The sequence below is a fragment of the Gymnoscopelus braueri genome (genome assembly GCF_963280865.1).
Source record: "Gymnoscopelus braueri genome assembly, chromosome: 11".
Taxonomy (NCBI): Eukaryota; Metazoa; Chordata; class Actinopteri; order Myctophiformes; family Myctophidae; genus Gymnoscopelus; species Gymnoscopelus braueri.
Genome location: NC_137613.1, coordinates 46082547 through 46105525, shown reverse-complemented (window position 1 = coordinate 46105525; position 22979 = coordinate 46082547). Strand labels below are relative to the sequence as shown.

The window sequence follows — 22979 nt, the reverse complement described above, 5'->3', positions numbered from 1 at the left end:
TATTAATTATAAAACATGGAGAAACAGTAGCCTATTTAAACTCTAAACTGTACACAAAAAGAAATAAATGATGTACTAGACCTTACCCCAAAACAAATTTAACTCTTCTTTACACCTGTCAAGAGTGATGTGACAATAAAAATCATTCTGATTCTGAAGTACTGAATATAAAAGTTCAGTGGTGGAAAAAGTACTCATGTTTTACTTAAGTAAAAGTACCAATACATTGCACTTGCAGTATCAATACTGCAATGTAAAAATACTCTACCTGACTGTTACAAGTAAAAGTCTGGAATAAAAAATGTACTTGAATAAAAGTACAAAAGTATTGGTATCAAAATGTACTTAAAGTACCAAAAGCAAAAGTACTTATTGTGCAGAATGTCCCATTTCACAATTTCAAAATGTATACAAATATTTAGAAAATAGTAGATCTACAAGCTCACAATAAGTCGCATATGAGCTTGTAGATCGGCTATTTTCGAATGGCCGAAATAATAGGGCTGAAGTGGTTAATGTATGTCAAATAATTGCAGTGGAGTAGTACAATATTTGCCTCTGAGATGTAATGGAGTAGAAGTAAAAGTATTGAAAATTGGAAATACCCCAGTAAAGTAAAAATTCCTCAAAAGTGAACTTTAGTACAGTACTTGAGTAAATGTACTTAGTTACTTTACACCACTGGTAACCTCGCATCACCAGTCTTTCCACCTCGGAGGAAAACACCACTGGTGGTCATAGGTGTATTCTTGTTGTGTTGTATTGACTTTTATACTATGCACTGAGCACATTCATTGAAATGATAGCTGGGGGCGGGGCAATCCGCCCTCTAGTTATATTATACCTCTATGCTTTTATATGACTCAGTTAACAGGTCATGGGACCGGGTATGGAACTCCTCCAATTAAGGATAGTAGTTCACTCTGTCAGTCCAGTGCAGCGACGTGCAACCATAGAGCATGCAACATACAGTTCAGTAGCTTGTTTATGAATCAGAAATAGCCTAATTATTCAAGGCTGAAATGGAGAAGGAAATCGAGAGAGACACCATCAGCCACCAAAGCAAGAGGGACACATCTCCGGAAAAGAAGCAGGTGAAATGGTAAATAAAACTAGTATTTACTTTGTGCCATAATGGGCTACTAACAATCTGATTAGATATAAATGTAGCTGTAGAATACAGCTCGTAGACGTATTTATGATTCTGACGTTTTCAATCTACGAGAGTTGTAGGGTTCACCCCCCATGGATACAGGGACTTTCAGCACTATACCCCCTAGACACTCCAAACATGTACAAATTGAAAATAAAGGTGCTTAACCCCACGCTACAAATGTTAACTCTCGCTACGTGGTAGTATTTTAATGTAATAATCCATATCTTTCAATAAAGAAGTGTTTTAATGCCGTCTGTGGCCGAACGCCATTTTTTCACCCTCGTTTACTTCCTGTTTACATTGAGTGTAATTCCGGGGTTCACCAGATGGGGCGCGTCACTACCGCCCATTGGGAACTTCCGACAGAATCGGCCACAGACGGCATTAAAACACTTCTTTATTGAAAGATATTGATTATTACATTAATCTACTACTCCGTAGCGAGAGTTAACATTTGGGGTGTGGGGGTAAGCACCTTTACTTTCAATTTGTACATGTTTGGAGTGTCTACGGGGTATAGTGCTGAAAGTCCCTGTATCCATGGGGGGTGAACCCTACAACTCTCGTAGATTGAAAACGTCAGAATCATAAATACGTCTACGAGAGTTGTATTCTACAGCTAATATAAATGTATTAAAGTTAAAGTCTATGCTGGTACTTCCCCTAAAGGCTTAGGACCGAGGTGGTGGAGGTGTGCAGAGCAAACACAATAGTTATTGTTTAGTTATTATTACTGTCTTCCATCCAATGTTGATGTTGTTCAGTCTGGCTTATGTTATGGAGAAACGAAACTCAGACGCTCCTCTCAACAGCGAGGGGAGGGGCATTGGAGGGAGAACATCATTATTTACTGCCCCCTAGTGGCAGTTTGGAAGATGCTTAAAAATACTGTATGAGATTCTGTTATTAATGCTCACAAGACAAATACTGTATGAGATTCTGTTATTAATGCTCACAAGACATAACCGACCAGAAATAGCTCAATTAGAAATATTTATTAAGCCACACTTTCCATTTTAAAACACATTATTGAAAAACAAAATTGCATTTTAAAGGCATGAATCAGGTTTGTTAAAATGTACATTTTGTAGTCATGTTAATGTCATTTCAATAGACATTTGCACTTTTTTTTTTGCAATGAAAATTACAAAATGCGCCTGGAAATGTCAAATGGTTTAACCACAAAAATGGAATATTTGATAGTATACTTGAAGTAAATGAAAGTGTTCTCAAAAATATTTTTTATTTTGTTAATATTTTTTACTTTGTTCATTTCAAATGAAAAGAGACATTATTTCTAGTTGTATTTTTTGGCAGTATTTGTGAGTGGGACATACTGCCAAGAAAACTTGAATAAAGTGATGCGGAAATTGTAATATTTGTACATATGTGTACATACACACACACATATATATATATAGCCCGTAGTACTTGCTGTAGCACTTGCCCTAGCCTTGACGACCTTGCAGGCTTATGCAGTTTAAAATGAAATTTGTATGTTATTTAAACAGATGCCAGGTTCATTTGTTGACCTGGCATCTTATATAGTATAGTTTCAATGTACAGATTATTTATAATTTTATATATTTGTGTGCGTTCGTGCGTGTGTGTGTGCGTGCATGCGTGTGTGTGCATGTGTGAGAGTGTGTGTGTGTGTGTGTGTGTGTGTGTGTGTGTGTGTGTGTGTGTGTGTGTGTGTGTGTGTGTGTGTGTGTGTGTCATTAACGATAGTCAGCACCATAGTCAGCACCATAGTCAGTACCATGGTCATTAAACATAGTTAGCACCATAGTCAGCACCATAGTCAGCACCATAGTCATTAACATTGTCAGTACCATAGTCAGCACCATTGTCATTAACCTAGTCAGCACCATAGTCATTAATGTAGTCAGCACCATAGTCAACACCATAGTCAGTAACATAGTCAGCACCATAGTCATTAACATGGTCAGCACTATAGTCAACACCATAGTCATTAACACAGTCAGCACCATAGTCATTATTTAGTTATCACCTTAGTCAGTAACATAGTCAGTAACCATAGAGTCAGAACGAAAAGATCAACAAAGAATATAGTCCTGTTCCTGATGCTCAACAGACTAGCATGAGACTCTCCTAACACTACTAATAATCGGGACACTGATATTATTTCTTAACAAATTAAACCCAACGAAATTATCCTTCAACAAAAATAAAATGATGAAACCCATTTGATCAAAACAACAAAAACCCATTGTAAAAAATAAAAAATAAAAATAAACATAGTAATCTTGAATGCTCACTGGCTCTAAATAGACAGTGCGCCATGGCAGAATATTTTACCACAGCGACTAATAAACGAAGCAAAAGCTTAACAATGTACAGACACAGAGCACACAGCCTGGACATCGAGAAAGCCCAGAAAAACATAGCTGCCCAGAGAGGACAGACTGTGCTCTCACTGCAGTCAAGGAGTGGTTACAGAGCTTCACTTCTTGACCACATATCATTTTTAAAGACACAAGAAAAGAAAAGGGTGATACCCAGGCAATCCCCTACTTGTTGGGTGAGAAAGTTGAATGTTCAAGGTCAATAACAGTGATCAACTCTCATCAAAAAGGTCTCAAATACTGACCAATAAATGGTTAACTAATGTATGCAGGACCAACCATTGGTGGATGAATTAGCAGAGTCCTCCATTGGCTCTGAGAGGCTGTTAACAAATGAGCTGCGATCTGACTGGACTAAACCCCATGGCCATTAGCCTCATTTATACTTCAATGTACAAAAAGATCCGATGTACAAGCTCGCAACGCGTCATGCCACCAAACTTGAAATTAGAATGTTTGAGAGGCACTAATTTACTTTGATATGTTTGATTATCCAGCATTGATCTAACAAAGGAGGAACCAGCCTGCTCCAGTGGAACCAGCAAAACGGAAGCTGAGCAGAAGTCTCCAGAGAAAGAAGATGACAAACTGTCTCTGATCTCCTGGAATGTGGATGGACTTGACTTGGAATGCCTGATGGAGCGCGCCAAAGGCTTCTGTTCCTACCTAGCTGAGTAAGTCTTGTGCAGTGTAAAATGAGTTGGTTTTGATAGGTTTTTGAAGTATATAAGTGTGATGTGGTTTCTCTCTAGATATGTTCCTGACGTGGTGTTCCTTCAAGAGCTCATTCTACCCTATGTCATGTACCTGAAGAAAAAAGCTGTCAACTACCTGCTCGTCCTAGGTAACAAAAGAACACCGTTTCTCGAACAGCGGGTCGGGACCCGCAAGCGAGTCGCCAGATGTTCTGACAGGGTTGTGGACACCTTCCACATTGTGTTGTTGGGCAGAAAACGAGTATCTCAATATTTCAACTTATTATCATTATTATTGAAAGTTAATGCTCTACTTGCCGTACAAGAGTCACACAAAAATAGTGAAAATAACTGATCTATAATACTGAGAAATGCCTTGCAATGCAACACGTTGTGAGCTTGTAGATCAGCTGTTAAAAAAATAATGAGAGTGATAGTGAAAGTGTCTAAGTCTATCTATGGGTTTTATAAATATTGAACCAATGACAAGAATTAACAAGCTTTTGACTAAATAATAACTTCATTGATCCATTGGAAATTCCTATTTCTTTAGAAGAAGACAGACCTAGTGACTGACACTATTGACCTGCTTATAAACATTTCTTATTATGGAATGATTCGGAATTGCATGGAATTATTGTAGAGCTGGTTCTCTATTTTACCAGGTACTTGTTTGCTTTCACCTGGTGTCCGAGTCCCCAATTTAGACAGAATCACAAAGACACCAGGTGAATGAAAATAACTTCCTGCTAAAATAGAATGCCAACAGTACCAGCAGTCCTGCTACAAACACTAGTCTACTTGTACGTCATGTCTGTACTGCATCTAGTGTTCTGTTATCTGTGCATTATCTCCTGACCTCCATTCATCCTATTGTGTCGTACTAGACTCTTTTCATTTCAAGGGTTGCGTCCGAAATCACATACTAACGTACTACGTACTGCACATTATGCTATTTTCAGCCTACTGTTTAGTATCTACTAAGCAGTAGGCAGTAGAAGAAGGCCTGAATTTAGCATGCATCTCACTTCTTATTTAGTACTGTAGCTGCTCGGACATACTGAAAAGTTATTTGGCATACTAAAATAGTATGTTACAAATGGAAGCAAATGGACCCGTAAGGGTTCATTTGGTTCCATTTGTACTCTCTCGGAGTTAAATGAAGACTTGATTGTTTTTTAGCAAAATGCCTCAAATCTTGAACACAGCGTTTGATTGGCGTGACATTTTCCTCTCACATTCCCACTAGGCCAAGGAAGATTTTTTTTAATTTGGCCTCATGGTGGGACGATTCACGTTTTGGCCTATAACTCTTGAACCATAGGTCATACAATCAAAATTCTTTACCCTTGGATTTCTTGGATTATTAAGGAACTCCCCAAATTTTCCCCTGACAAGTTTTCCACCATGCTGCGTTTTCGTTGCATAACACAGTTTTTGTTGCTACTCCTACCAATTGTATCCAAACCTCACCCAAATTGGTACACATTATCCCTTAAAGGAGAATTCCGGACAAATTAAGTGTTATCTTTGATGTCTCGTTACTCACCTAGCGACGTGAAAAGTGGCGTTCTTTTTTTCCATATATTCCCCTGTCGTCATTTTTTAAACCCCCTCCGTTGTCATAATGGGAGCGCGTGGGTAAGGGAAATTCGTCTATTATAACCGACGCAAAGTTGTTTTTTTCTCTACTAGTATTCATAGTAGAGTCTCATGATAGTCAAACATGCGTTGAAACTATCTGCGAGGCTGCCGTCAATGGCGAACGATTTAACACTGGTTGCTTGTTTCCAGATTCTGGCAACACGAGTTGCCAGGTTCTGGAAAGAAACAAGCATCCAGTGTTAAATCGTTCGGCAGTAGCGCTAGCCTCTCAGGCTAGCTACTCTCATGTTTGACTATCATGAGACTCTACTATGAATACTAGTAGAGAAAAAAACAACTTTGCGTCGGTTATAATAGACGAATTTCCCTTATAGTGAGGATGGGTAAGACCCGATTTTTGAAAAATGTGGACACGGCTCACAAAAGCGGCAATTTTTTTCTACATGCTCTCCATCACCATAGGTTTCATTTTGGAAGGGTAGCCACGTCATCAAGATGGCAGAAGGCGGCCATCTTGGATTGCAAAGATGGCCACCATGTAATATCTATAAGTGCCAATATCTCGGCTTCCAAGCCACTTAGAATGTCAATCTTGGTGTCTAAATATACATTTTCTGGGACAAGGAATGCAATAAAACTATAGGGAATATCAATAAGTGACTAATTCTGCCAATATTAGATAATTTGGTTGATTCTGGCCATATATGAACACAATTGTATTAAAATGTATGTGTCGGCTAGATTATGCACAGCATATTGGTATGAGTTAGTATGTTTTAGAAAAAGGAAATAAACAACACCACCATGAAGAAGGAATGGCTACACAAAAGACGTTCAAAGAGCAAACACTAGCACTTGTGCACACCATCAGTGGGATGGGCAATCCGTTCCTAGATGATCGCCACAAGCTTCTAATGTTGGACACACGAAATGTGATTGACGAGTCAGTGGTTAACACAGTCCGCACTGTGGAATCAGTGGGCAGAGAACAGTACGACAAGTACCATAAGACAGTGATCATGGACCGCACACACTCCATTCATGAGCCCATCAAAAATAACTCACTGCCTCTCTTCAGATGCCCAACACTCAAGATCAAGACCAAGCAGGCAGGGCAGATCTCAATGTTGAAGGATGATGTGGCACTCTTCTCCCGGTTATATATAGCCACGCAACACAGAGAGGGGAACATGAGCACCTTCTTTAAACATGAAAACCATCCATACCCTCCCTCTCTATCTGACAGAGGGAAACTACGGCTGGGAAAGAAGTCAGATCTGCTAAATATTCTGACACAGAAGACACAAGAAGAACCTCCAGCTACGTTTGATGTCAAAGTACTCGATGGAGCTGCTGTGGTGCACTTCCTGTCCACTACCAACATTACCACATTTGACGAATATGCCAGTTGTGTCTTTGTTCCCCACATCATGAAACACCTGGAGATCTCCAAAAGAGTTGATGTGGTCTGGGATACGTACATCACCAGCAGCATAAAAGAGTCAACAAGGGAGAAGCGAGGCAAAGGGATAAGACGGAAGGTGGCTGGTCAGAACAAGCTGCCGGGGAATTGGTCAGATTTCCTGCGTGATCCTACAAACAAGCAGGAACTCTTTGCCTTTCTCTCTGGGAAGATTGCATCCACTGCCTGGCCAGAGGGCAAGCTGGTCTTCATCACATATGGCATCACAGTGGTCGGCACAGACACCAGCCACTCGATGCTGCCATGTAACCATGAAGAGGCCGACACCAGGATAGTGATTCACCTGCTTGATGCCCTGGAACATGGCTGTTCTACCTGCTTGATACGCACTGTGGATACGGATGTTGTCGTTATCCTCATCGGCAAGTTCCATGCCCTGCTCGCCAAGTATCCAGCTGCAGACATCTGGGTTGCTTTTGGCACTGGCAAGAACTACACCTATGTTCATATAAACACGATCTGCCATGCTCTGGGCAAAGACAAGTCCACAGCACTTCCCGTCTTCCACTGTTACACAGGCTGTGACACAACATCAGCATTCAGCGGGAAAGGGAAGAAGTCAGCATGGGTGGCGTGGAAGTCCTACCCTGAGGTCACCCAGGCCTTCAACTACATGGCAGAAAATCTATACACTTCTGTGACCATAGATGCCCAACACTTTCAGCTTCTTGAGCGTTTCACAGTCATCATGTATGATAAGACAAGTGATATGGAATCTGTCAATGAAGCACGACGAGAGTTGTTCTGCCAGAAGAACAAAACGATGGAACACATTCCACCAACGCAAGATTCACTGCTGCAGCACGTGAAGCGAGTTGCCTACCAGTCTGGGATCTGGGCCACATCTGAACTGGCCCAGCAGCCGACACCCAGTCCAGAAGGATGGGGATGGACATTGGATGACAACAACCAGGTCTGGCTTCCTGTGTGGAGCATTCTACCGATGGCGTCAAAAGCCTGCAATGAACTGGTCAAGTGCGTTTGTAAAAGACCTTGTGGTGCAAGGTGCTCATGCAAGAAGGCACACTGGAATTGCACAGATCTTTGCAGTTGTCAATGTGACAAATAATTTGAATGTTGTTATCCTGGAAAGTGAAGCTAATAATCTTCAATTCTCTTCATGCTCCATTTTTCAATGTGTCTGAAAATGATGTACATACATTGGCCAGAATCAACCAAATTATCTAATCTTGGCAGAATTAGTCACTTATTGATATTCCCTATAGTTTTATTGCATTCCTTGTCCCAGAAAATGTATATTTTGACACCAAGATTGACCTTCTAAGTGGCTTGGAAGCCGAGATATTGGCAATTATAGATATTACATGGTGGCCATCTTTGCAATCCAAGATGGCCGCCTTCTGCCATCTTGATGACGTGGCTACCCTTCCAAAATGAAACCTATGGTGATGGAGAGCATGTAGAAAAAATTTGGCGCTTTTGTGAGCCGTGTCCACATTTTTTTGTTAACAGCCCTCACTATTACCCACGCGCTCCCATTATGACAACGGAGGGGGTTTAAAAAATGACGACAGGGGAATATATGGAAAAAAAGAACGCCACTTTTCACGTCGCTAGGTGAGTAACGAGACATGAAAGATAACACTTAATTTGTCCGGAATTCTCCTTTAAGTCATGTTATCAAGATGTATCTGAAAGCCAATCATAGTCAAACAAAATGGAATTGAAAACCTGACAAAGTTTTCAGGAGGGGCACGTTTGCACATAATGCCACAAGCATTGCTGGACCCATCAGTGAGAAAATTTGAACACACACTCCCAGTAGGCCAAGGAAGAACCTCCATTCAAAAGTATTCTGATTGTCCTGGTATAGCGCCACCATGAGGTCCATTTTAGCTACCTGGCCTGGTGGAGACCTGCTCCGAGGAGCACTTTTTCTAGTTTTATGCTAAATTCATACTGATGCATTTCTCTTGTTTTGTTTGCCAGATCCTTGCATGAAGCACCGGGATGTGTATTGTGACGGCTGTGAGGGAGATATTTTCGGGACCAGGTATGAGTGTACAGTGTGTGATGACTATGACCTGTGCTCTGGCTGTCAGTCCACTGGGCTTCATAAGGAACACCGTCTGAAGTCCATCCCCATTCCAGGTCAGAATATAATCATTGCTGTTGGCAGAAACCTCATATCTCCATATGTCAATTCTTATGTTTCCCCCCACCCCTCCCGTTTATCGCCATACCAGTGTCACACAAAGGTAGCACAAATAGCCAACGTGCAAGCTCACAACGCACAGCGTTGCAACGCGTTGTGAGCTTGTAGAGCTGCTATTTTTGCTTTTTTTGTGTGTGAAAGTGTGTCTGTGGATTTGATAAATATTCAACCAATGAGAAGTATTAATATGAGCTTGTGACAAAATAATAACTACATTGGATCCATTGGAACACGTGGCGATGCGACACATTGTGAGCTTGTAGATCAGCTATTTTCAAAAGATTTTTAATACATTTTGAACTTGTGAAATGGGACATTCTGCACAATGAGTATGTTTACTTTTGGTACTTAAGGTATATTTTGATGCCGATCCTTTTGTACCTTTACTCAAGTGCATTTTGAATACTGGACTTTTACTTGTAACAGAGTATTTCCACATTGTAGTATTGATACTTCTACTTAATTAACGCATGTGAGTACTTCCTCCATCACTGGTGGTGCGTGTATGACATGTTGATGTTAGATTTAAGACTTTCTATAGTTGCTCTGTTTTGGCTCAAGGATTCAAGCTGCCGTGAAACCAAATTCATAATCAAATCTTTTTTGGGGAAGGGAAGGAAACGACTAAAGACAAGTTCACCCAAAACAGACAGCCAAGAACTTGCAGAGATTTATATGTTAATAAATCATAATATTCTTTTCTGTATTAATAGGCTTAAAAAAGAGACACAAAATATTTAGGTGAGATACCTCTCTCTCTCTCTCTCTCTCTCTCTCTCTCTCTCTCTCTCTCTCTCTCTCTCTCTCTCTCGTCTGCATAAGTTATCAAATAATAATAATTCTTCCAATGTGATGATACATACAGTACAGTTACTTTTTAGTTGAAACACGTGTCAATAATTAGCTTACAAACCATGCGGATACAAAATGACCTTTGATGTTCAAAGGTTTCTGAACTTTTAGGGTGTATTAAAAACAATTGAAAAGAAAAAAGAAACCGATTTTAGATGAGCAGTTAATTATATGGACTTTATCCCACAGTAGGCTACTGTTGAGATAGACAGTCCCATAAACTTCAGGACCCACAGACTCACTACATTACAGCATCATCTCAAAGAACATAATATAGGCTACCATTGCCAAGATTTATTTATTGTTAAATCTTTTGTACAGCAGTGGTGGAAAAAGTTTTACTTCAGTAAAAGTATCAATACTGCAATGTAGAAATACTCTGTTACAAGTGAATGTCTGGAATTCAAAATGTACTGAGTAAAAGTACAAAAGTACTGGTATCAAAATGTACTTAAAGTACTCATTCTGCAGAATGTCCCATTTCACAAGTTTTCAAATGTATAACAATCTTTTGAAAATAGCAGATCTACAAGCTCACAATGCGTCGCATTGTGAGCTTGAAGATCGTCTATTTCCAAATGGCCGAAATGTACTGTATATGGGGCTGAAGTACTTACTGTATGTTTTGCAATAATAATCAAAATATTAATAATAATAATGAACACATTTATTATGTAAGCAGTCTGACAGTATTTTTTTATACAAGCAATAAGACAATATTTATTATTTAAGCAGTCTTATGGGAGTAGTCTGCCAATCCCCTGTGCACGTCAGTCATTGGCCGAACGCTGTTGGCCCACCCAACCCAGTAAATACAAAATGTGATTGGACTGTCCCGCTCCCCCCTCCTCCCTGCAGAGTTTCGGAACAGAAGGCTCTTTTTAAGAGATTTGGGGAGAACGCTGCCTGTGCTGCTGTGTGTGACACTGAATCACAGTTTCAAAATAAAGTTTAACCATTGAAAATGATGATTTCAACAATACAGTTGCAAGTTTAAAAAACGATCACCATTTGCAATGTTTCAAACATGGAAAACAAAATAATACCCTGGGAGAACAGTGCCAAAATGCATATTCCTGCAGAATATGGAGATAGGAGTTTTGCCTGATAGGTCATATGCAGATCAAAACTGTTTTTTGAGATTCAAAACTTTTTTCAGAGATGCTAAACTTTTTCAAATCGAGTCTTCAGTCTTGGAAATAATTTGTCAAGCTTTTGAAACCTTTGTTTTAAGTTAGGAGTAATTGCAGTGATCTGATTCCATAGAGGAGAACTACTTCACTGGGATTATGTTGAAGAAATCCCGGGTCAAGCTGCTGGAGAGCAACACTGTCCCGTACCCTAACAGCAAGATGATGAGGAACCTGCTGGTAGCTCAGGTGATTATGCAGTTATGAAAAATACTTTGGTAATAATTGTCTCACTCATCACCTTATGTCAGAGAAGACACAGCTTTGTTATATAATGTTAACGCATTGGTAAATGGTGCATTTATATATCTTTAGCCAATGAGCTTTGCATTCACACACCGACGGCAGATGAAACCATGCAAGTTTAATACCACATTTCGACACCAACTCTGGGAGAGCCCGGGATCGTTCCCAAGCGGCCACTCTACTGCCCTCCTAAGCCACTGGCAGATTGTCACAAATAACATTTGCCTTGATGCTCTGCTTTTGTCAGTTCTCATATCAGTGCTATATTGATAACACATTTGTCTCAACCCAGACAAACACAGTGATTCTGTAAAGCAGTGATTCAAAACACTAAGATTTTAATAATAATTGTAATAAAGAGTCAAAAATACCTTTTCATTCTTTTACCAAAAAATAGGAACTTTGCCATTGATCCAAGCAGGAACGTAAGCGATTGCTTGATCATTAAAATAAACATGCGCAGAAATTGCAATACGCCCCCCCCCCCCCCATCACGAACACTTGCATGATTTTCACGAAACCAGAAGAGGTTGAGAACCACTGTTTTAAAGTCTTTGGCCTCCAGTTTAAAACCTCAGTGTCTATCAGTAGCACAGTTGATGTGTGATCGCATCAGCTGAACGGGTACAGCTGAGACCGATGGCCTAAAACCCACCACAACAACACTGAAGGGCAAGTGGGACAAATTTTGTTCCAAAATCAAAATAAACCCGCAAAATATAGCAAAAATAAATTTTCCTGAGAATGACCTTGCACTGGCTTCACCCTGTTATGAGTTTCCCAGTCTTTTGTTGTAGCTGCACTTCATTTTCTTTGTGGTAGTTTCCATCCTCCTAAAATGACATCCCTGGTGGGCGTAGCGTAAGCAATAAAGACGGTAACAGGTTAACCTGCACTTGACCCTCGTCACGTGTGCACAGTTTGGTTGATATCAAACAGAACCCCATGATGACTGATTCCTTCACTGTCATTGGATAAAAGACAGATTTGAGAAGTGCAGTGGTTTGACTGTTGAAAACCAGACAAGAGATGAAGATGCTTTGCAGTCCTACATGAAGTGGGATACCTGGTGGTCACTCTAATTGAAAACAATTAATTGTGCAGAGTACCAGACTTCCACATGGAAAACCTTTTTAATTAATCAGGGGCAGATACAAAGGCACATAAACAAACTGAATACAGTTGTGCTGTGAATTCAAAGGAAGACAGGTGGAAAAAGTCAACGCTTATGCATTGGATCACTTCTCGATCTGATCTCGAACCCGGAACTGACCAGTGTGCGTTTGCTTTTTCCGGTAACCGCAGGTGCAATTCAGAGGCCTGGATCTGTGTCTGATGACGTCCCACTTTGAGAGCTGCAAGCCCAGCGCCGCAGAGAGAATGAACCAGCTCAGACTGGTTCTGCAGAGAATGACCGAGGCGCCCGATAACGTCACAGTGCTGTTTGGAGGGGACACCAACCTCAGAGACAAGGAGGTCAGGCCTTAGTCTAGTACTCGTTTCTTTCTTCACCGGCAATTAGCAACCCCTCCTGTCAGATCAACCAGGAGGGGTTGCTAATGCAGCAAGGACATCATTCCATGTCTTCCAATCAGTGAACAACACTGGCAATCCTGTTCTTTGAAGCGCCCGGCCAAGCCTGAGGCACCGTTCACACTGGCAGCTACTAAGCTACAGGCTACCGTACATTTTTTTAATGGAAGCAAGCGACATGAAGATACAAAGCGACGCTTGACGTTTGCAGCTGCTACAGAATCTACAAAGCTACAATCCAAGTTGAGCTGGCTTTCACTGCAGCTACAAAACGAGCAAGTGTTTTTTAACCATTTCCACTCACCTTCTCTCTTAACGCAATTCCTGCTTGTAATGGGGGGAAAAACATTATATATATCCTTTGTATTTTTCTCGCTTGTCGGACGCGCTTGGCGCGTTGATCAACACTTCAACAGTGACGCAGTTATGCTGTCACTTTTTTGTAGCTGACAGTGTGAACGTATGGCACTGTTGCCAGGAATTGCCAGGTATTTGCCAGGCAAATGTTTGACCTCTATGGCAGCTAATTATTATTCCAATTATTACTACACGCAGCTGGCTTTTCAGATATCGTTTCTGTCGGACAGCAACCTATTATCTCCATTTTTGTAAATTATAATGCCCTACTTGATGTGTTTGAAAATGATGTGATGATGTGTTTGAAAATGTGTTACTACATTTTCATTTTTTTCTAAACCTAAGTTTGTTTCAAAAAGGGTAGGCAAAATAAGCCTCGGCTTCAGCCTACACCTTTTCGGTGCCATTAGCATTCGTAGACTCAAATGTATGTATGTATATTTGCTCTTTTAAATGGACCGAAATAAAGATTTACTACTACTTGATCATACTACAGCGTCACACAAAAGCATCAAAAGTAGCAGATCCACAAGCTCGAAACACGGCGTGAAGTGACGCGTTTTGAGCTTATAGATCTGCTACTTTGGATAATTTTTAATTTGAATCCTTAAAAGTAACAGTTTTGGACATATGAGGTTTCTACCCGACAGAGATGATTTACTTGTTAATGTTCCTGGGAGTTGTAGTTATATTGAACACAGTGAAGGAGTTATTTCACCATAATTCCAGAATTATTCTTTCACACTTGGAGTTGACCGATAAGTCATTTTAGGATGTCATTTTAGGATGGCAGTTTAACTGAAATAATAATATAGCAATAGTGAAGCCATCTAAGCATAATAAATGCTGTGCATCTTGATCAGTTACATGGAGTTATTAATTAAACCTCGCCCGTGGAGTCCTTCGGGCCATTCATTGCTCACCTCTAATAATACCCGCGTTATGTTTCCATCCCAGATGGCCATGGTGGGGCTGCCACCCGGCGTGTGTGACATATGGGAGAAGTTGGGCAGTCGGGAGCACTGCCGTTACACCTGGGACACCAGGGCCAACGACAACAAGGATGCACGTTACACCAGCATGCTCCGCTTCGACCGCATATACCTCCGACCCGCTACCGGGGACGGGGTCCCGCGGCCGGCCCCCTGCAACATGGCTCTGATTGGCCGAGAGAGGCTGGACTGTGACCGCTTCACTAGTGATCACTGGGGGATATACGCTCAGTTCACCACTAGCTAGCGAGAGAACAGATCGGCTCACAATTGACAGGTTGAAACATGAGTCAGGGGGGCTGCTGGCTAAGGGAGGTATTTATGAGCCCTGACGAAAAGGCTTTGCTGGTGTTATTATTTAAGCATGTGGGTTAGGTGAGACTGGGCTGGGTTAAACCAGTTTAGATCATATCCATGGAATATCCAGGTCGCAGGGATTTACATCATCATTTGGCCCCAAGTTCTGGGTGGGTGATGGGTGTTTTGCAGAAACTAAAAAGTGGAAGAGCCAATCAGATGTCTGCGCTCAGGGCCCTCCGGCCCTGTGACTGACACACGCTGATTGGCTCACCCAGCGGTATTAGGACCAGACCGGTCTGCAGAAGACACATGATCATGTGAATTCCCACGACCGGGATGGTTTGCCAGGCTAAGACTTTCCTGAAGCTTTTACTGGTTATTAGCCTGTTCAAAATCCTTGTACTGTATGCAGGGATTCTCACTCATATGCAATGGCACCACAGTTTTCAAAAGTATGTGCACGGATTACTTAACTCAGTCATTCAAAATTATCATTGAAACTGATATTGAAAATGGCCTTTTTGTTTATAAATGAACAATAGCCTCTCGATTGTCTTCAAATGTAGAGAGAAGTGTTGCCTCTTCCAACATGGAGGTTTGTAATGTTTTGGTCATCTTAATCATCATTATGTTAATGTTACCATGCAGTCCTATCTATTGCTGTACATGGACCACTGAATTCAAATGCTTTCTGTGTTGAAAGCTTACCGTGCTCTGGACTCGTCTATCTCGATTCTTTCTGCTTTTCTGTCATGCTACAGACATTGTTTTGTTTTCTATATTTAATAGTGGGCTGGGCTTGTTAAGCCCGGCATGTTAAGCCCTTTTACACAAGGGTTGTACAAATAAAATTGGCTGCAATAATTCTGTGTGACTGTCTGACTTTGCAAAATTAAATGTAGTACTGCGACATGACCACTTGAGAGCACTACAGAGTTAAGGTATTGTATGAAGTGATTGGCAGTGTGTGGCGACTGTTGGACATTTAGAATAACATTTGTTTCTATTCAAAAATATTGTTTGAATGTTTGAAAACGCCATCTCTGTTTCTGGTTATGTCACAGACTGACACACTGTTCCCAGAAACTCGTAATATAACACGAGTTATGAAGACAAAACTTGCTGTTGCTTTGGGGTTATACAAATAATATTATATACTAATGATAATATTACAAACAAAAGAACTGTACTAATCCCTGGGTGGAAATTGGCTTGTTGCAGCAGTGAGAAATAAGTTAAACTACAATAGAAGCAAGAAAAATGCAACCTACAGACGCTTCTACATAAGCTCTGCATAATGCTTTACATTGCAGCCTGCCAATTGTGGCGTAATTCTTTTGTAATTACGGGTGTACTTATGAAATAATGTCGGGGTATAATAATGGTACATGGTAACAAAGCAATAAGTAATGGGTGCTTACACCTCTTGCTCCCTATAGTAAGCACAAGGTAACTAAGAGAACAGCACAATGAAGCAGTGCTTGTTACCGTGTTGGGCACAGTAATTATTGGGTAGACCTAAGAACAAGGTTGCAACAGAATTGGTAATGACTGAAGGGGATTAGGGTGGGTCAGTGTGTGAGTGTGTGTGTGTGTGTGTGTGTGTGTGTGGGGGGGGGGGGGGTGTCTCCCTTCAGGACATTTATGACAGTCCTTCCTGTCACCAACCTTTCCACCCAGTTGTGTGCGTATCATTGTTGTCGGGCAGAAACCTCCTATCTCCATATCATAACTTTTTGTGTTTTTTCGTACTGGATCATACTACAGTGTCACACAAAACAAGCTCGCGTTTTGAGCTTGTGTACCTGCTACTTTTGAATTTGAATCCTGAAAAGTAACAGTTTTGGACATATGAGGTTTCCACCCGACAGCGACGATATCCAAGTCATAACTGCTTGAGATATCATGCTAACTTCGTAGGCGTATAACCCCCGCTCTTGGAATGGCCTTGCCCAGGCATTACGACACAGTCAGTTGATTCCTTCAAAAAGCTGATTAAAAACTCACCTGTTTCACAAGCACTATACCGTGTAATGTTTTTTCCCCACCTTCTGTTGTTTTTACTTTATTTTCTCACCTTTTTCTTCAAAATTTGGAATAGCCAATAGGTTTTTTAAAGCCCTTTTTCCTTCCAAATAAGTCATTGCGCCAATCAATTCCCCCCACTGCTTGCCACTGCTGATGTAGCCTAGTGGCTCACCTGCCAGTGAGGAGCCCCCACCGAGAGGCAGTACCACCTCCGTACTACTCATCCCGTTCAACATTCCCCGCTGACAGGTGCCGTCCCAGCCCATAGGAGTTATGTGCAATGACAAATATCAGTCACCCTCCCCTGAACATGGCCAATTGTGTTTGTATCAGATAGATGCTCTGCAAGCCGGATGCACCGTGGTTGAATTTGAACCCCTACACTCCACAGTGGTGGGCAGGAGGTACCGCTGAGCCACCTAAACGCTTTGTGTTAAAGCCTCACTATTTAACTTTTTTTTAATGAATAAAATGTAATTTTGTCCAGTCTGTACGGTAGAGAATGTTAATACAATATAACTTATACAATTGGGTTGGTTGTATTTAGTCTCCCTGCTCTTCTATTGAGACATTTAGATCGTGTCAAAGGTCATGTGTCACAGGATCGGACACCAATTTTGACCTGATGGTCAAGATTCAATTTATCCCCCGAGCATGCAGGCAGGCTCTATTAGCTCAATGGTAAAAATGTCTGCACTTAAAGGAGAATTCCGGACAAATTAAGTGTTATCTTTCATGTCTCGTTACTCACCTAGCGACGTAAAAAGTGGCGTTCTTTTTTTCCATATATTCCCCTGTCGTCATTTTTTAAACCCCCTTGTTTCCAGAATCTGGCAACACGAGTTGCCAGGTTCTGGAAAGAAACAAGCATCCAGTGTTAAATCGTTCGCCATTAACGGCAGGCTCGCAGGAATTTTCAGCGCATGTTTGACTATCATGAGACTCTACAATGAATCGTAGTAGAGAAAAAAATAACATTGCATCGGTTATAATAGACGAACTTCACTAACCCACGCGCTCCCATTATGACAACGGAGGGGGTTTAAAAAATGACGACAGGGGAATATATGGAAAAAAAGAACGCCACTTTTTACGTCGCTAGGTGAGTAACGAGACATGAAAGATAACACTTAATTTGTCCGGAATTCTCCTTTAAGCAGGAAACCAGGTTCAACTGCCCCACACCTGCCTGAACCCAAGTGATCACGACCCTTTCCCTATATATTTGACAATATTTCACACGCTTACCATTGCTGCCTGAGGAAGAGGTATCATGCTCGAGTCACGTTGCTGAGTAGTCTGTCTAGGTTTTGAGCCAATCGTTTATTAATTTGCCTAATATAAACAGAAAGTTGTAAAATAGCTCTTTGAAGGCATTAAAGCTATTTATGCATTATACAGTGGTCTCCCTCTATTGGAATTCTTTTTTTAATACACTTTTTTCAGTTTTTAACTTCCTATGTACAGCACCTATGTGTACAGCACCTTGTAACACCTTTGGAAGGTGCTTTCTAAATAAACCATATACCTTTCCTGACAGACAGACAGACAGACAGACAGACAGACAGACAGACAGACAGACAGACAGACAGGTGGGGAGTGAGAACATGACCTCCTTGGCTGAGGTAGATTCCTTGCAAGCTGTCAGGACGCATTTTGTCGGTGAGTTTGATGGCGGTTCTTTTTCTGACATCACCAGTGAAGCAAACAGACTTGCTTAACCACTTCAACCCGATATACTTCACTGATCGGGGTCCCTCAGGGCTCTACGCTTGGTCCCCTCCCCTTTTTTTCCCTCGAAACCAGCGGTTCCCCAAACATTTCTGAATCAGGGCACCACTTGAAAATCGCAAGAGCGTTTGTGTCCCACCCGGCTGGTCAGATGGGTCGGTCGCCCCATTTATTTTAATGATCAATTAGATGGGTGGGCCGGCCATTTATTTGAATTATCAATCAGTCGATTGATGCTTGGATCAATGGAACTAACATGGTATACAACACGTTAATATTTACCTGTATCACAATGAAAACCCATTTTTCAAAACACTATTTTCGCAGATTGTTCACCTATGACATGCCCAGAATTGGGAACGCTGGGGTTCATGTGTTTTTCTTTTTCACACACACACACGCACACGCACCCACCCACACACCCACCCACACACACACACACACACACACACACACACACACACACACACACACACACACACATACACACACACACACACACACACACACACATGAGTGTCATTCACTTCCCCATCCAGATTTCCAGCCGGTTCTGCAACCTTCTGGCAACAAGTGCGCTCCTCTATCCTTTAGGCCATTACTGCTACCCCAAGTTCAGGGTTAAGGGTTAATAGGTTAACCACATAAGTCTCTATTTTGGGCATGTCACAAGAGGTAAACATTCGTCAAAAATAGGCTGAAGAGTGATGTGTTTTGCTTGTAGCTTGTAGATCGGCTATACTTTTAAGAGATTTGGTGTAGAGGGAAAAAAGAAGGGGGCCATGTATTAGATCCCTGGGGGACCCCGGTCAACAAAGTATACTATAGGGATTAAGTGGTTATAAGGCCAAAACATTTGTTTTGTATTTTTTTTCAATGACAAAAACTAAGATGACACTGTCAAATAGTGAGAGAATATGTCTAAATGCCTCATTGAACAGGGACATTTGTTTGGTGCGTTGGACTATATTTGACCGCAACTGCTTAATAGAAGCTTGTTACATAAAGGCCTCTGAGTGTAGACTCTACATTGTTCAGACGGGACCCGGAGTCTTGGATGTTCCAGACTAGAGCTGTCCTCCTGGACCTCTGTTGCGTAACACCAATCCGCCCCCCAGTTAAGCCATGTCTAGCCCACTGTTTCACAAACTCTGAGAGTGGACAGATTGAACATCTTACATTAACACTGAGGATTTCATCAGTGTAGATTAAGGGTCCCAGGGATAAAAAAAACTACAACATAAAAAACAACAACAATAACATGGTGTCAGAAGGGGGTCTGGGGCCAATGTATATCAAACTGGGAGGGTCCTTGAAATTAAAGAAAGGTTGAGAATGACTGCTCTAACCGGAGGAGCTGTCCTCTTAGACCTCGGTTGCGTAACGTCAATCTGCCCCAAACCCTGTCTATAGTCATCTCTTCGCCATCCCCCACCGGGCAGCCAACCAGCCGGTCGGCAGATGAGTGAGGCTGGGAACGAGGCTAGCCGGTCGGTCGGCCAGCCAGCCAGCCAGCCAACCAGCCAACCAGTCAGCCAGCAAGCCAGCCAACCAGTCAGCCAACCGGCCAGCCAGCCAGCCAGCCAGCCAGCCAGCCAGCCAGCCAGCCAGTCAGTCAGCCAGCCAGTCAGCCAGCCAGCCAGCCACACTGTCAGGACATCTCCAGCTCGGCGATGCGCCGGTTACAGCTGAGACGGAGAGACAGTGGGAGAGGAGGGGAGGGGGGGTTGTCACCATTAGCTCAGTGGCAGACAGTGTTGGAAGAAGTACTCAGATCGAAGTACAAGTAGAAATACGACAATGTAAAAATACTCATTTACAAGTAAAAGTCCTGTATTAAATTTTTATTTTAGTAAAAGTACAACATCTAAGTAGCCTATTCTTTAAAATTGTAAGTATTAATGCATTAATGTGTTCATCACTTTAACATTGCAGATGTTACTTTACGGGCTGCTGGGTAGATTAACCTATAATGATAGGCCTAAATCATTACATTTTCAGTTTATTAATAATAAAGTTTTGTAATAATGCTCAAAATCTACAAAACATCTAGTAAATAATGCTGTCAGATAATTGTAGTGGAGGAAAACTAAAGTGAAAGTACCTCAAATAGAACTTTAAGTACAGTACTTGAGTAAATGTAATTACTTCAATTTCCGCCACTGCTTGTGGCCATTAACTCAGTGGCATATAGATGCCTGAGTCGCAGTGACAGGGGGAGAGGGGGGTTGTGGGTATTAGCTCAGTGGCATATAGAAGCTGTATGGCAGTGTTGCCAGGTTTTGCGAGAGAAACATGGTAAGCAAACTACGAAAACAATTAAGCCCCAAAGAAGCAACTACGCTATATGAGGCTGAGCTCTTTAACCCGATATACATTGGCTATTTGAAAATAAATAGCCGATCTACAAGCTCACAAGGCGTCGCGTTGTGGGCTTGTAGATCTGCTATTTTTAAAAAATATATTCAAGAAAATGTGAAATATTTTGAATATTTCTGAAACATTTTAACAACACAAATCTTGTACGGGTCCCTGGCATAAAATATGTTCAGATGGGGGGTCTGCATACAAATACTGTACATGTTAATTTGGGGGTCCTTGACATGGTTGAGAACCACTGGTTTAAACCCAAAATAAGCAATTACACTCTAGAAACAATCCCAAAAAACCTTAACCCTCAACTATCAATATTTGCACGCTTATAATAAGTGGGACATGGCAACACTGCTGTACAGGGCTGCATTTCTACCATCCACAATTACACACAGTATAAAGAAGTGCTGACCTTAGCAGAGGACACAGATGTGTGACTGCTCCCATGGAGCACACCATGTCACCATCAAAACACACACCTCAGATTCCCCATCAAACATTTACTGTAAAGCCCGTATACGTTGTTGAGCTGTTGGAGTCCCTCAGGGCTCTATTCTGGTGTATTTTCTGTTTTGCGCTCTACAAATATGAAAATGTCTTCGCTGAATATAGCCGATCTACAAGCTCACTTTCATTGCCTCTGCTTTTGATATCCCCCTCCTCTCTGGTCATGCATATTTTAGTCCAGTGGGGGTATTTTTTTAACCCTGTTTCTGGTCAGACTGAAGGAAATGCATGAATTCTGGGAAATAGACCGTCTGATATGTTTAATATCTATGTTTGATAAAATCACAATTTAACTATTTAATGAAAAAATAATGATGTCAACCACATGAACCCTCAATTTGTCATTCCTAATTGTATCAAAATTCTTCCAAAATAGTGAAAATCTACAAGCTCACAATGCGTTGCATTGCGAAACATTGTGCATTGCGAAACATTGCGAAACATTGTGCAAGCATATAGGGCTTAAGGCTTTCCACAAGTGGTTCCTAAAAATGTCCACAGAGGCTGCAGCTCTCAAAACCTGTGGAAGGGCATTCCATACCTTTTTGTTTTTGACCTTTTTTCGTCCCGCGGGGGAACTTCAGTTTTTCTGCCTCCTCCAGTTTAAAAACAACAAAAACACAAACAAACAAAACATCTAAGACATTCCACAAATGCTTGTTTAAACAGCAATGTTTGTAAGTGGTTCTTAAAAAACTTGTGGGGGAACGCGGAGGGGGGAGCAGTTAGGGGTTAAGTGTCATGCTCAGGGACACTTCGAACCTTAGGCTTCCCAGGCGGGCTCTCTAACCATTCAACTATAGCCGCCCAACCTGTTACGAGGAATGACCAATAGACCCTGAACAGCTGACCTTATAAGGTCCTGCTGGGCACATAATATTGTTGTAGGTCAGTGAAGGGTCCTGGACAATTGGACATGACTATATGCTTCAAAATGAGGCTCTACTGGCAGCAGTGGTGGACCAAAGGACTCAACCCCAGTACTTGAGTCAAAGTATAGATACTCCTGGTGAAACATTACTCAACTACAAATGAAAGTATTCAAAAGCACATTTTCTTTTTAATATCAAAGCATGCTGTATTTAAATGTAGACACTTTCCAAGAAAAATAAATAACCCGATTAAGTTAAGCGGGTTATGAAAATGCCCTCCTCCCTCTATATTTTACAAATCTAATCTATTTACTATCTACCTATGTGGGCATGTACTAGTATGCCACCATGTCTGTCTTCTCGATTAAATGAGTAATAAAACTCATAGAGGGTTAAAACCCCTTTATTTCCTTTCAATCCCCATTGTTTCGCATGAGTGGAAATCAAGTAAAGGCAGCCTTTGTTGAGCTGGTCCATGTCGGTGCTGTCACACCTGGGTTGGGTTCCTAAAACC

The 22979-nt window shown here is 41.4% G+C and overlaps 1 protein-coding gene across 2 annotated transcripts; it reads left to right on the top strand.

Annotated features, from left to right (window-relative positions):
• The first annotated feature begins 923 nt into the window (after positions 1-923).
• On the top strand, positions 924-15807 carry LOC308095143 (tyrosyl-DNA phosphodiesterase 2-like). 2 transcript variants are annotated; one of them, XM_080442087.1, is made up of 7 exons: positions 924-1102; positions 4023-4199; positions 4278-4369; positions 9259-9420; positions 11603-11715; positions 13078-13248; positions 14620-15807. In XM_080442087.1, the coding sequence occupies exons 1-7, from the start codon at positions 1023-1025 to the stop codon at positions 14899-14901; spliced, it is 1077 nt and encodes a 358-aa protein (XP_080298213.1). In that variant the 5' UTR covers positions 924-1022; the 3' UTR covers positions 14902-15807. The 2 variants fall into 2 exon arrangements, with proteins under 2 accessions (XP_080298213.1, XP_080298214.1); XM_080442088.1 differs by lacking the exon at positions 13078-13248.
• Positions 15808-22979: the final 7172 nt, after the last annotated feature.

What these genes read in the sequence shown, in the direction of transcription:
- LOC308095143 (XM_080442087.1), top strand. Translation starts at nt 1,023, where the DNA reads ATGGAGAAGGAAATCGAGAGAGACACCATCAGCCACCAAAGCAAGAGG. An exon ending in GGAACCTGCTGGTAGCTCAG is followed by an intron (nt 11,716 to 13,077) that starts GTGATTATGCAG and finishes CGGTAACCGCAG; the next exon opens with GTGCAATTCAGAGGCCTGGA. An exon ending in CCAACCTCAGAGACAAGGAG is followed by an intron (nt 13,249 to 14,619) that starts GTCAGGCCTTAG and finishes TTTCCATCCCAG; the next exon opens with ATGGCCATGGTGGGGCTGCC.